Source organism: Typopeltis vanoorti, chromosome 15, assembly GCF_054136105.1.
Source record: "Typopeltis vanoorti isolate ZY-2024b chromosome 15, IOZ_Tvanoo_1.0, whole genome shotgun sequence".
In the NCBI taxonomy this organism is placed as follows: domain Eukaryota; kingdom Metazoa; phylum Arthropoda; class Arachnida; order Uropygi; family Thelyphonidae; genus Typopeltis; species Typopeltis vanoorti.
This window is the reverse complement of record NC_143563.1, coordinates 108,414,973-108,431,286: the sequence shown is the minus strand read 5'-3', so window position 1 is coordinate 108,431,286 and position 16,314 is coordinate 108,414,973. Positions and strand designations below refer to the sequence as shown.

At 36.7% G+C, this 16,314-nt stretch overlaps 1 protein-coding gene across 2 annotated transcripts in view; it reads right to left on the bottom strand.

The window, feature by feature from the left end:
- Positions 1 to 16,314, bottom strand: part of Cdc27 (cell division cycle protein 27) — a 392,586-nt gene that overhangs the window by 266,066 nt on the left and 110,206 nt on the right. For both annotated transcript variants that reach the window (XM_090405839.1, XM_090405840.1), the window contains exon 5: positions 11,342 to 11,400. In XM_090405839.1, the coding sequence (XP_090261965.1) occupies positions 11,342 to 11,400 (59 nt within the window). The remainder of the gene's footprint in view (positions 1 to 11,341; positions 11,401 to 16,314) is intronic.

Below are 16,314 nucleotides of genomic sequence, written 5' to 3'. Positions count from 1 at the left end.
CGCTGATGAAACTGGCCTCCATTATCGTGCTACGCCAGACGGCTCCCTGTGTTATAAGCACATTTCACTGTCAGGGTATAAAAGGGCAATGGACCACATTAGGAAAAAATGCTAAGCCTCGATGCTTTAAGGGGTTAAGAATAGAGAATTTAACAGTAGAGTACCATGCCAATAGCAATGCGTGGATAACTTCTGAAATTTTTCGGAATTGGCTTACGAGTTGGGACGTAGAATTACAACATAAGCAGAGGAAAATTTTGTTGCTTCTCGATAATTGTGCTGCACACCCTCATTTAAATAATCTAAAAAATATAAGGCTGGAATTTCTTCCTCCTAATACGACATTCTTAGTGCAACCAATGGACATGGGGATAATAAAAAATTTAAAGACGTTGTATCGAGGAAAATTGGTTAATTACATACTGGAATCCACTGATGAAAACCTATTAACAAGTTCATCAACAGCCAGAGAAATCAGCGCAAAAATTTCCATTTTGCAAGCAATGCAGTTTGTCTCTGACAGTTGGTGAGCTATAAAAAGCAGCACAATACAAAATTGCTTTGCTGTTTGCGGTTAAAAACCTTTGGAGGTTCTTAAAATTTTGAGTAGTGATGAAAATGAAGACATACTGCAAGCTCCTATCATGAATAATGATAGGAGCTTGCAGTATGTCTTCATACTGCAAGCTCCTACTCGCATCTTCAACAGATGAGAATTTACCATGTTACGATGAAAATGAAAACTTTGAAGATGCAATTGTTGAAGTCATTAAATCCAAACGTCAAAAATTTGACGAAGAACGTGATGATGAGGATGATGACCCACCTGTGCTTGTAACTAATCGTGAGGCAAAAAATTTATAGTCGGGTTACAGCGTCATTTCATGCAGGAAGGTAATGAAGGAAGCCCTACATCCGCACTGAATATCTGTGCTGATTTTGTAGAATTGCAAAATTTCAAAAGCAAAAGACAGACTACACTTGATGCATTTTTGCAGAATTAAAATTTGAAATTGTAAAAGTTATCATGTATGCATTATTTTTTCTGCACAATTTATAGTACAAATATTTTCTGTATTTTGGTTTAATAAACCATTAAAATAGGTACTTAATTATTATTATTTTTACCTACTTATTCATTTACCTGCATATTACATATTTTATTTTAGAATTCATTATTAGTTCATTTAATTGGGGGCAGCTGCTTAATTGGGCCAAAATAGATTAGTCCCAACATGTCCCATTTAAGCGGAATCGACTGTATATATATATATTTATTTTTTTGATTGCTGCTAATTTATATATACATTTCCAAGGATTCAATGCAGTCGACACAGTGCAAAATTTTTTCCATGATTCTGTCTTCACATTTGTAATTTTGGATTGATAGCTGTATTTGGCTTTATAATAATTCTGTCATCTACTTTGCTTCAAATCTTGATTGTTGTAGGTTCTTTGATAGTTGTCTAAGTGCATTAACACATTTTATTAAGACTAAGTTTGTCATTTCACCAAAGTACTGAATTTTTGCTATTGATTTTTAGTATCTTGGGTCTTCTGAGTGTTTGGTCACAGGATTTTTTTTCAGACATGATGAAAGTTCAGATACAAGGAAGTCAAGCACACTTGACTTTCTTGTATCTGAACACAAGGAAGTCAAGCACGCTAAGTTCTTAAATAGGTTACAGTGAGGTGATGCTTTGAGGTTAGGCCTACAAATTCTCCTTTCAATGCTTTTGCAAATTTATCTAGGATGGTTTTCATTGTGATGTACTTAAAGTCACTGCATTAGTTTGACTCATGCATTCCATTTAAATTTTTGATGAAATTAATATGTGATGATCAGAACAACTTTCTTATTCCTCACATCTGCAATGAGAAATCTTGGATCAAATAGTATGTGGTAGTACGAATTAATTCATGTGATTACCCGAGTGGCTATGCACTTCACAACCATATGACTGGGAAAGGAGTGTCATGGGTTCTATTCCTGTCACTAACTTGAGGAGCTTACGATCTTTCTCAGACATAGCCAAGTTAGCTGGTCTTGGGCATGAACTGAAGGGTTTTTCTCCCCGGTTTATCTGGGATTTTTCATCCCGTAAGTAGGCAAACCGGCCTTGAGAACTCAGCGCTCCTACAGACCAAGGATACACTGGGAGGCAAAGGGCTAACCACCTTATCCTTGCATACAGTTGCAGTTGAATGAATAGAAAACCCTTGGCACCGCAAGGTAAAAGAGGGAAAAAGGAAGAAGTGGTATGAATGAATGCAATAGTAGTGGTGCATGCGTGCTATGTTGTCTACCCCAATATCTAAAGATTGTAAGAGAGCAAACCAAAGGGTTTTATGGCAGTCTGATGAGTTCTGTACAGATTCTCCAACTTTGGGCAGAAAGCAGATGCCTGCATGGGATGGTCTGACAGGGATTTTATTTTTGAAGCATATAGTAGAGACAGCAATCTCGACATATAGACTAGGCATCGGTGAAGTTTGAAATGCTCCAGATGTGATTCTTATGGCTTGATGGTGGACAGGGTCCAGCCATTGCAATGTACTCTCTCTCTCTCTGGCAGAAGCATAAGGACCATAATCAAGTTTTGATCTAATTAGTGCATGATTCAGTCAAAACAAAACACATCTGTCAGTTCTTCTACCTCTTAAGTACAGGGTGCAAAGGAAGTTCGTTGCTTTACGCACGTATCTCACAGCTGGTATATGTGAGGGAGGAAACTGAGTTTCTTATCAAATATGAGATATGCAGGATTAAAGTTTGTCTTAGCCTAAATTCTGGATCAGAATCAAGAGTATACCTGTGGAAAAAATGCACACAAACTGTCTTTTGCTGTGGGGAAAATTTGAATCCATTTGCAAATACCCATTTTGAGAGATGGTCAATGGCTTGCTGCAACTTTCTTTCTATGATGTTTCATGTCACAGTTGGAGGATGTTGTTCAGTTATAGACTTAACCTTTATTGCAAAAAGTGCAACACTTAAAAGAACCTTGTTCTTGAAAGAATGATATTCCTGGTGGAGAACAGGTGACTATCCCTTTTCCATTTTCTTGTCCACTTTTGAGCAAGAAACTTGGGAGTTTCTTGAAGAATATATTGCTGATGGTTTAGCAAAATTCTTCCTAAGAGTGTCAGCAATTGCTGTTGGATTGGCAACTGTGCATTCTTTATGTTCAAGGATGGAGAGCTGGTAGGTAGTGTAATCTATCCTTCATTTTCTGGATTTTATCCCACACTTCTTTGCTGTTGGTTGCTCTTGTTATGGAAGAAGTGTATTAGATCTGGGATTCTATTTTGGCTGTGACGATGGTATGTCTTGTTTGGGTTCAGGTGGGTTTGAAAGCATTGAAATTTGTTATGGGGTTATCTACAGAATGTACTCCAAGCTTTCTTCTATATTCCTTGCCTGAGGTGCAAATGATGGTTTAGGGAAACGTGGAAACTGACTAGATGTTTTGAGAATTGGAAGTTTTTGTGGTTTGTGTAACACAGTCTGTCACGTGGATCACTGGGAAAAGGGAGGGTAGAGACAACTGGCAGCAGATGTTCAAGTAGGCATATATATGGAAGAGGATGTTGCTTCCTATGTTTAAGAGGGAGAGGTAATTGTTGAACATATGCTCCACAACTATTCATCTGATCTTAGTTTAGGCACTACCACATAGTGCTGTGTCCATGTAAATCTCCCATTAAGACGAAAGGAGGGGATAATTGCAACATTCTGTGAGATATCTGTGGCAGGAGATAAGTTGAAGCAGCATACCCTGATAAGAAATCTGACTGAAAGTAAGATGGCAACTGCCTTTACGTTTAAGTGGGACTTCCTGGAGAAGGATATGGTTGCCAACAAGTATGGTGACTCCTAGATGGACAGGTCCATCTCCCATCCTGTCCTCAAGAATGAAGACTACATTTTGTAATCCCCAATCAACACAAAGCTTCAAGTATGTTTCCTGCAGGCAAAACCAAATTAATTTATACTTCTACAAAAGAGCCTTGATGTCATTGATGTTCCGACTGAATCCATGACAATTCCATTGTAGAAATGTTTCCATTATTTCTTTTCGGTGGTATTATCTGGCTTCCTATGTTGAGAGGTGTTGTTTACAGTGGCTTGGATTTTTTCTTGGTTACCGCCAGTGTCCATCATTTCTACTACATCAGAAAAAATATCCAAGACTTTGCCGATTTGGACTCCCTTCTAGGCCACTAGGTATATTTACAGTTTTAACTGCTTGTGGAACAGATGTATGCATGCCATCAATTAATGGGTCTAGAAGCATGTCTTTGATCCTCTGTGAGACATGTTCCTTTTTTTTTTAAATTAGTGAATTCTTGTCCTCAGGTGATGCCAAAAATGGCATGCCCTCAAGAGTGAACTCAATCAATTTTATCGTTTTCATCTCTAGAGAAACAGCAAGTAAATCATACCATTCAAGGACATCATTATGAGAAGGCAGGGATTAACATATGTGATTCCTACTGACATTTTCTTTACAGTTGTCTTCATTGCAAAGGAAGGTTTGCCATTAGACATTGCTAATTTTGTGGTATATTCCATGTTTCCTGATATGAGATGCTCTGCTTAGCTATTATTTTTTGGTTTTCTTCTTTTCATCCTTCCACCTTTGTCATACTTGAGAGTATGATGGATGATCTCTCTCACAAGTAGAGCATTTTAGATCATACAGTCTTTGTTCTCATGATGTTTTGACAGGCCTGTGCCATCATGATATTGACAATATTTTTGATATTTAAAGCAGTGCTAAGGATTTGGAGTGTAAAGCCTGATTGGGCAGTTTAGATTATCCCACTTTCACAGATGCTGATGGTTTAGGTGTGCTGAAAGAAAGAATGATATTCCTGGTAGGGAAGAGGTGACCCTTATGGCAATCATTCCTTGGTCTTTTGATTTTGAACAGATTTCTCTGTCTGGGACACTGAGGAGATCCCACTTGAATATTACTTATCAAGAACAATTCAAAGATTTGTGTGTGAGAGGGGATAACTGTGATTGACATTCCTCTGATAGATGCTGTGTGACAGATGCATCTGTTTGTGTTGTTCATTCTATCAGAAATTCCCATGAACAGAGTTTCTTCACAAATTTCAGAGATGTTAACTAACCCTCACAAACCTTCTGGTGAAGAAGGGCAACATTTTTCCAAGTGCACGTTCTTCAGTCAAGTGTAGTAACCTTTCTTGTTACTTTCTTGTTAGTAAATTTATTGCTCTCTCTGAATTTTTTTTTCTTTTTGTTTTCAGTTGTTTCAATGGTTTCTGAACATGGTTGAGGTTTGTGGAGGGACTCTTAGGTTATTACACATTATTTCAAAGAGCACCAGAGCTCCCCACCCACTATGGAGCCATACGCAGATGCCCACTCACTGCCAAGAAATGCCTACACTCAGGAGTAGAATGCCAGGGGTAGCTAGGATGCTATACAAGCACCACAGTAAGCCCTGGCCCTGTCCATGGACCACAGGAAGGAGACAATGCAACACTGTTGGCCCTTGCAGTCAAGCCCACTAGCTGATTGATCCTAGATGGGCTATCCAGAGGACTGGACCATCTTGCTGAAGCAGAGGCCAAAGTAGTGAGAGACTATCAGCATCTCCCTTTCCAGATGTCCATGGTGTGCACATTAAACATGGTGAAACAGTCAATCCCACTGATGGTGGTCTGGAATATAGGATAGTATAAAAGACTCGGAAGCAGAGAGAAGAATCAGGGAAGAAAAGCATAGAAAAAGGATAAGAATGAAAAAAAAGCAAGTACCATCAATGGGAGGTCCTTTTGACCACAAATGATTGCTTCATATGGAGGAGGATAGAATATAATGATCACAAACATTTCCTCTCAGGGCAACCAAATGGTTATTACACATTAATGAAATATCTATTTGGCCTGGCTGACATGTGTTAGAAACATTTCTCTCACATCTCTGTAGTTAAAATCAAATTCACGATACAAAAAAAAAAAAAAATTATTATTATTACTATTATTATTAAGGACCTGTCTTTCTCAGATACTTTAATGACAACAGGACAATAGTATAGGCCTCAATTTCGTCCATGTGTGTGCAAGCAGGCAAATACACAAGTAGGCAGGAAGGCAATGGGCTTAAAAACAGTACTGCTATATCCTATCCGTCCGCGCGGTTAGCCTAGTGGCTTTGCGCTTCGCAACCATATGCCTGGGGAAGGAGTGTCCTAGGTTCGATTCCCGTCGGAGACGTGAGGAGCTGAAGGATCTTCCTCAGCCATAGCCAAGTTAGCCGGTCTTGGGCGCGGGCAGTAGGGTTTTTTCCGCCAGTTTATCTGGTGTTTTTCATCCCGCAAGCAGGCAAACCGGCCCCGTGAACACACAGGGATACAGCCAAGAATACCTTGAGGCATAGGAGTGACCATTCTATCCTCGTATTTCGGTTACGAAATCCAAGCATGCTTGGAAGGTTGTGGGCCTAAAAAGGCCTGTTAAAGCCATTGGGATAGATAGATATATCCTATCCACCTTTATGACCTTTGGCAACAGAGTCAGTACCATTTGTTCTCACAGCCAAACTTGACCACACATCATTTATAGCCAAATAGTTATAATTGAATTTTCTCTTTGAATATACACACTGCAGCAAAAAATTAACTATCCCATTAATAAATAACATAAAAGAGATTTAGCTCACATATATATTTTTATTACTATAAAATTTTCTCCCTAGTATCCAAGAAATTATTACTTTTTTGGAAAACCTTAATTTTCTTCCAAAGAACTTGGTTTCTTGTGGTGATAGTATGTTCTGCAAGTCCTGATTGCTCTGGTTCATGAGAGAACTAAGCATAGTCGAAATGCTCATCACGATACACACTGCAGATCTACCTATTTTTTCAAAATATGATAAGTATGTAAATTAAATCCATTTTATGCGATTCATTAATTATCATGTCTTACGTTCCCATACGTCGTTATAACTATCTCATATACTCATGGCACCAATCAAAAACATCTGAAAGTTTTCAAACATGCATCTCAGTGCCTTCTACAAACTTCAGAGCAGCCCAACCCTATTTAACCTGAAGCTTAGTCACATCCACAATTCAGTCCCATGTTTCTACATAGTTACTTACCTACAAGCTTTTCTATGTGACAAACTAGAAAAATTGCTGCCTATGTTATTATCACTATGCAGACTTCAGATGACAGACACTATTAAAAACCCATACTAAGCTGAAACAGCACACAATAAATTTTTCCTTTGAATCTGCAACCATATAAAGAAACAATTCATATGATCATTTTAGGAAGGATTAGATTTATATAAGAAGGATGGTCCGCACCTGAATGCATTTGGTATCAGGAGTCTTGAAAAACTGATCACTGATATGAGACCTAAAACAGAGAGTCAGGGAAACTAAATTACAATGGGAAGAATGGTGACAATATGAGTGTAAGACCGACAATGCTATATAATTATGCTAATGACGGGAATGGGCATTATCATGGAAATGATTACGAGGAGAAAACAGTTTCAACTTTGTGTTCATTCAGTTCAGACCCACCAAACACGTGCAAAGATGTCTACATGTATAAGACACTAGAGATCTGCAAGTTGTACAACTGTGCCATGCGAACTACAGATAAGAGTATACAAAGGAACATGCAGGTAGATTATCATATCTATACACGAATGCTAGGAGTATCAGAAACAAAGGCAGTTTGTTGAAAATAGAGTTTGTTGTCTTGATCAATATGTTGTGACCTCAGTTTGTATATGGAAGAGGATGTTGCTTCCTATGTTTAAGAGGGAGAAGTAATTGTTGAACATATGCTCCACAACTATTCATCTGATCTTAGTTTAGGCACTACCACATAGTGCTGTGTCCATGTAAATCTCCCATTAAGATGAAAGGAGGGGATAATGGCAACATTCTGTGAGATATCTGTGGCAGGAGATAAGTTGAAGCAGCATACCTTGATAAGAAATCTGACTGAAAGTAAGATGGCAACTGCCTTTACGTTTAAGTGGGACTTCCTGGAGAAAGTTATCAGAATCAGACATACTAACTGGTAATGAGTTTAAATGGTATAGTATTTTTATGAAGGATAGACAGGATAGGAGAGGAGGGGGCATACCGCTAATGATTTCAGATGACTTGAATCCGGTTAGTGTTGAGACCTATGATTGAAATACTAGTAACAGTATTTCATGTAGCAGTGAATTTGAAGCCATCTAGTAAGGGGTGGAATATTGATCTAACACGATCAATTACATAGTGAGGTGTTGTTACAGACCTCGTGGATAATTTGCTAGATGAAGAAATGCGTCATCAAATAGAGACGAAGGGCATGAAAAGAAAATAATAATCATGAAAAGAGTGATCATAATGGGAGATTTTAATTATTCAAATAATGATTGGGTAACAGTAAAATCTCATGAGAAGAATGAAACCGAATTTATTGAGCTGATGCGAGACAACTTCCTCCACCAACATGTGACAGAAAGAAATCGAGGTCAAACAGAATTAGATTTGATTATACTGTCAGAGATTGTTTCGGTTAAAGACATAACTATTCTGCCTCTGATTGGTGACAGTGATCATGAAGTACTCACTTGGGAAGTGACTAAATTTATGAATGGTCCATTCAGAAAAGGTTACATGCTGAACTACAAAGCAGAAAATTATGACCAACTGAGAAGTATACTGAGTTCAGTGGAATGGTATTGGTTATTGGATAAAAAGAATATCGACTAAGCATGAGAAGCATTTAAAAAAATACTTAAATGATGCAATATCAGAATGTGTTTCCAATAGTTTGAAGAATAAATAGGGTAGGAGTCAAATAGATGTGTAATCTTATTAAGCAAGAGATTCATAAGAAAAGGATGATGTGGAAGGAATACCATGTGTATAAGGATGATGTGGAAGGAATACCATGTGTATAAGGATGATGTCCGTTATGAAAATTATAAGCAACTGGCCAGAAGAGACACAAATGCTGTATGGAAAACTAAGTATGAAATGAAACTGACTCTGCAAGCTAAAGACAACCCACAAGAATTTTATCAATATGCTGCAAGTAAAAGAAAGAATGAATATGAAAAAATAACTCTTCTGAATGGAGATGGTGTGAGGGTGACATATGTAGAAGTGGTTGTTCAACTAATGAGTGCCCATTTTGCTAAAAGCTACCAACCTAGTGTGTGTAACATTTACTTCACTGCTACCTCTTTGCTGAATGAAGAAACTGAGGTGTATGAGGATGAGGTATTAGAGTTGCTGCACAAATTGAATAAAAATTCAGCAATAGAATCTATGGGATATCAGCACAGGTGCTAAAAGAGTGTTCAGCTGAAGTAGCTATTCCTTTGACCAGGCTATATAATTTGAGTCTCAGAACAGGGAAGATTCTGCAGGAATGAAAAGAATGTATGGTAATCCCATTGCACAAGGGTGATGAAAAAAAAAACAATGTATCCAACTATCAACAATCAGTATCTCAGGAGTAGTGGATTTTGGAAAAATTGGTTTGGGCTTACATTCAGAAATTGGTTGACAGAGAATCTATATTTTTCAATGAACAGCATGGGTTTACCAAGAGAAGGTCATGTTTTAGCAACTCGCTCACATTCTATAACAATGTTACCAATGAACTAGACAAGGGGAATGGATACACCAAGATACTTTTGGATTTTGCTAAAGCTTTTGACAGAATACTGCATGGTAGACTGATGCCTAAATTGGAGAATAAAATCAGGGTTTGGATTTTAAAATATGAGCATGGATAAGGGGATGGCTGAGTGATAGATAGCAAAAAAGTGGTATAAAGAAGATGTAAGTCAGCAAGATTTAAGGTAACTAGTGATGTACCACAAGGATCAGTCCTTGGTCCACTGTTATTCAATTTGTACATTGATGATATTGGGAAGCATTTGACAGGAGACATACACCTATTTACTGATGATGCAAAGATAGGCATGATAATCAGGAATGCTGCTGATATGCAGTACTTGCAGAATGATTTGAATGGGCTGGAATTGTGGGCATGGGAAAATGGATGTCTGTTCAATGTCAGTAAATGCAAAGTCATGCACTTTGGTGTGATTAGATATCCAATGTCGTATTTGGTGGGATTATGCTAGAGGAAACTATGAGGCTAAGGATCTTGGAGTGTTAGTAGATAGGAAGTTACAGTTCAGGGATCATGTAGCAAAGATTGCAAATACAACTCAAAAGATAATTGCAATGCTGAAACGAACCTTCACATATAAAGATAAGGATGTCATTTAGCTTCTCTATAAGGCCTTGATAAGACCTCACTTGGACTACTGCATGTAGGTCTGGTCTCCTGATTTCTGTTGTGATTCTGATACAGTGAAGAGAGTGCAAAGGAGAGTGTTAAAAATTATATCAAGATTGTGGAATACTGATTATGAATATAGATTGAGAATTTGTAGACTGCAGATACTAGCAAACAGGAGAAGGAGGGGTGATATGATTGAGACTTACAAACTTCTGAAAGGATCATACAGGATTTCAGTTGATGGAATCCATAAAATGAAGGGTGGGGAAAGGACAAGAGGGCGTCCTTGGAAGAAGCTGAGAATGAATGTTGCTAAGAAGGAGGTGAGGGCTGGATTTATTCTAATCACTCACTACCCTGTGGATGTTGTGTGTGCAAAGTGTGAATGAATTCAAGAATAAGTATGATAGCTAGTGTTGGCAGCATTTGGCCTCCCTTAATGTGTACCTGACTCCCTGGAGGGTCTCTCTCTTAATAATAATAATTCAAGGTGGCTTAGCAAATGCAGTTGCATAATGTTTTCCAAAGGATACAGAGAGAATATTACAAACCTTCCTCCAACAAACAAGGCAACAGAGTGGCACCAATGAGACTAGATTACAAGATAATTTCCAATGTTGCTCCTTGTCTCTAAGCTGGAGGTCCAATAACAGATTTATAAGCAGTGCTTAATTTGATACTCAGTGCTGTTTATTTATATAGAGAGAATATTACAAACCTTCCTCCCAACAAACAAGGTAACAGGGTGGCACCGATGAGACTACATTACAAGACAATTTCCACTGTTGCTCCTTGTCTCTAAGCTGGAGGTCCAATAACAGATTTATAAGCAGTGCTTAATTTGATACTCAGTGCTGTGTATTTAATCCATTAAACCAGAAAAAAAATAAAGGTTATGTTTCCTTTTCAGAAAAGGCAACACTTTAGATACTGTTTTATAACACCAAAATCAATATGAATTTTCAAAGTTTTAATAAATTTTAACAAAATAAACATAAGTTAAAATATAAAACATTAAAATACTAACCTAAGCAAACTAATGATTCAAATGAGGACCAGAGAAAGGGATTCATCTTTAAGCTTTTCCTGAAATGGATTTTTGTACCTGTTAACATTCTAATAAAAGCACCAAACATCTATGTCCAAAATTTCAGTTGCTTATGTAATTAAAAGCAAATAGCTTGAGGTATTTACATATAAACATATTTCGATGATAATAGTATGTTTTATTTCTTTTAGTTAAAAAGCATACATTTATCTAAATTCAAACATAATGTAAAATAAGCTTGCTATTTCAGCAAATTAGATAACTTCATAAAAATATCATACTAAAAAGCATGACATATGAATTGTTATAATTAGCTGAAAAAAAATGCCTGTTACACTGTAAAATAGTGAAGAACACCAGTGAGCAAGAATCTTGAAGAAAAGTCAACTTTTAGTAGCCCACACCAAAAGGAATTTGGGATGAGAGTCAGTAATTAGAAATTTAATTCATTCCTAGTTTAATATCCTTATCACATATCTACTGTATAATATAAAATGATAAGAAAAGATAATATAAAATGATAAGCAGGCAAATAGCCGTAAATATAATAAAATGATAAGCTTTTTTGTAATGTTTTTTGTCAAGTTATTTGAAATGTTTTGAAACTCAGGAGATACCCTGAGTGTCGAGTCTTCAAAATTCAAGGAGAACCGGCCTATCAGTCCGAAACTCGGGGGGGGGGGGGGGGGGGGGGGCTGTGTGCGTCAGGGGGGCAGAGCCCCCTAGTATATAAATAAAATCTTGTTTCAGCAAAAACTAGATTTCTGAATATGAAATAGCACTCTCATTTTGTATATAGATCAGATAAATAAATAATCACAATTCCTGGTTATATTAATGTTTATTTTAATAAATTGTACAAAAACATATTAGGAAATTGTATTGTATTTTAACCATTACAGCGGCAGTCAATGAAATATTGAAGTGTTAGAAGACAAATTAGGAAATATGAACACAATTTAGTAATTTGAATGTTAGCTTTACTGCTATTCATATTTAGACTTCGATGCCACCAAAACTAAGTTCTGTCTGGTCTCTCGGAAGGCAGAGCTTCCCCTTATCTTCAATAATACTCACATATCCAAACATAATCAGATTTTTCCTTCTTGGACTGACCTGCACCTCCAATCTTTCCTAACACAATCACATTACAACTATAGCTTCTACAGCTGTCAAAAACTTGGTGTCCTTTTTTTGCACAAGACATTACTTCACAACTGCTAACTCTATATAAATGCCAAATCTGCCCAACCATGGAATATTGCTCCCATATTTGGGGTGATTCTATGCTTGATTCTATCCAGAAGAGGAAAATCTGGTTAATTAATGATCTCTCTCATACTCGCTTCAATCCCTCTCACGGACGTTCAGTTTCTGCCTTGTGCCTCTTCTCCAGATACTTTCATGGACAGTGATCTGCTGAATTGGCTACTATTATTCCTCCACTCTCCTCAAAACAAGAGCCACTGCTAACAACACCCTTTTACAATCCAGCTTGAAACTCAGTGAACCAACTTTACTGCCTCCTCTTTCATTCCATCTACTTCTGTTCTTTGGAAGAGTCTCCTCCACTATGCCTTCCTCAAAGATTACAACCTTCAGCTGTACAAACAAAATGTGAACACTGCCAATCATTAAACTTATAAACCCAAGTAATAAAGACAGCTGATCATATTTTCTTAATTTTATTTTCTGCATTACTTAGCATCTGCAGTTCTTCATTTCCTTCAAAACTGATCCATTACAGCATCATTTTCCAAAATATGCTCTGAAACCTTGTACCAGTCCTTAAAAAAAAACAGTACTCAGAAAATATAATTCAAATAAGAAATGCAAGTTGAAACAGAATTTGTAACTATTCTCTATATATACATACAGTATTACTTATCTGCATATACACAGAATATGCATACCAAGTCCAAGCCTGTTTCCTTACCGAATGATCCATGCTAACATCAAGACTTCTGTAGGTAACATTACAGAACAGAGCATGTATAATGATAGTCAATCAACAGTCAATTTGCTCTGCATGGTTTTTGGTTCTGTAAAATTCGCAGTTCTTTTTTCACATATTTTTAATGAAGCACACTATATTAAATATGGATAAATGGTGGAAGATAAATACAATTAATTACAGTTTGAATGATGTGGAAATATGAATACTCTATTGAAATATGAACACAGTATCAATTTTACTTGAATATTGCGGAAACACCCACAATAATCAGGAAAGCCTTTATATATATATATATATATATATATATATATTATTATTGTTATTAAGAAAGACCTCCAGGGAGTCGGACTCATCAAGGGAGGCCACATACTACACACACCAGCTATCATACTTATTCTTCAATTCATTCACACTGCTTGCACTCACAACATATCCAATGGCAATCCATGACACCTTTATCTTTACATGTGAGCATTCATTTCAGCATTGCAATTGTCTTTTGAGTTGTATTTGTAATCTTTGTTACATGGCCCCCTGAACTACAACTTCCTATCTACTAACACTCCAAGATCCCTAGCCGTATCAGTTTCTTCTAGCATAATCCCACCAATACAATACTGGATATCTAATCACGGAGAAGTGAATGATTTTATATTCACTGACATCCATTTTTCCATCCCCACAACTCCAGCCTATTCAAATCATTCTGCAAGTACTGCATATCAGCAGCATTCCTGATTACCATGTCTATCTTTGTATCATCAGTAAATAGGTGTATGTCGCCTGTCAAATGCTTCCCAATATCATCAATGTACAAATTGAATAACAGTGGACCAAGGACTGATCCTTGTGGTACACCACTAGTTACCTTAAATCTTGTTGACTCACAACTCCCCGTATATCACTTTTTGATATCTGTTACTCAGCCAGCCTCTTATCCGTGCTAAACCAAACCCATATTCTCCAATTTATGCAACAGTCTACCATGCTGAATTCTGTCAAAAGCTTCAGCAAAATCCAAAAGTATCATGGTGTACCCATTCCCCTTGTCTAGTTCAATGGCAAAATTGTTATAGAATGTGCGCAAGTTGCTAAAATATGACCTTCGCTTAGTAAGCCCATGTTGATCATTGCAAAGTAAAAATTCACTTTCAACCCATTTTTGAATGCAAGCCTTAACCAATTTTTCCAGAATCTTCACGACCACTCCTGAGATACTAATTGGTCGATAGTTAGAAACATCGGTCTTTGCACCACCCTTGTGGAATGGCATTACCATTACATTCTTTCCATTCCTGCTGAATCTTTCCTGTAACCAAAAGAGGCAGAATAGTTACGTCTTTAAGTGAAATGCTCTCTGACACTATAATCAAATCTAAAACTCTTTGACCTTGAGTTCCTTCTGTCACATGCTGCTTGAGGAAGTCGTCACACAACAGCTCAATAAATTCATTTTAATTCTTCTCATGAGAAGATTCTACTGCTACCCAATCAATATTTGGATAATTAAAGTCTCCCATTATGATTCTCTTTTCCTGCTCATCTTTTCTATTTGGCGATGCATTTCTTCATCACTAGCAACCAATCCACCAGGTCTGTAACAACACCACACCATGCAATTGATCTTGTTAGTTTCCACCTCACACCAGATGGCTTCAAACTCACCCACATGAAATACTGTTTACTAGTAGTACTACAATCATATGTCTCAACTTTAATTGGATTGAAGTCATCCGATATCATTAGCAGCACACCCACAATATTCAAGTAAGCCTTTACAAACACATACACACAGTTGATGTTTGAAGAATGTGGGTTTGAACTGTGCAGGTCCACTTATATACAGTTTTTTTATGAATAAATATATTGGAAAATTGTTTTGCAGATTTTCGACAATTTGAAAAACTCGCAGATGAACAACATAACTTAGAAATATCAAAAATATTAGGAAAAAGTTACACATGTCATGAATGCATAATACACACACACACACACACACACACACACACACACACACACACACATACTAGTCTATACTATCATTTACTACTATAAAGTATATCTATTACACAAATAAAATACACATAAAATATAAAGTACACAAATCCATTATAAAAAGTTAAAATTTACGCACACAAGCACTTACAGACTGTACATGGCCATTTGCAGTCAAGAGAAATGTAAACATAAAGATGCAGTGTTAAATCATAACTAAATAAAATTGACCGTTATTAATTAGTTAAATTAATTAACATGAAATAAAATTTTTATAACGATTCATTCACTAATATATAAGCTAGGCTACTATGAAGCAATTAGAGCTATTGCACTAGGCTATAAAGCAATTATACTGCAGCTTGTTTGTTATCAATTTATTCTCAATCATTATAACTGTAAATAAATATGAATAATTTCTTTTTCACATTATCCTTTCATTTTTGATGTCTATTGTTATTAATATGTATAACACCTACAATGTTTTGTATCATATAAGACAATATTGATATAAGTACTGACAAATATTATTATTATTCAAGACTCCATGGAGTCAAAAGACTAATCGTGGGAGAAAGTTGATATCTAAGACTATTATAATCACCCGACTTATAATTCCACATGTTCCCTTCTCTTTGATACTCCTGCATGTCTATTCATTTTCCTAGTCAATACCACATGGTCACTCTCTCCAACTGGGAGAAGTGGTGTCATCTTAGTTATAAACAGCTATTCTGATGCTATGACCAAATCCAAAACTCTTGAACCTCTTGTTCCTTTTATTACATGTTGCCTAAGACATTTGTCCCCTCAAGAATTCTAAAAATTCCATTCCCTTATTACTACATGCATTTTCCTCTTCCCAATTTATACTGCTGTAATTAAAATCTCCCATAACAATCATTTTTCTTGCATTTACCAAGAAACTGCCTAAACATCTCCTGCTCCCCCACCTTATGTGCTCCTTGGCTTGTAGCAAAACCCCACTAAATATCCTGTC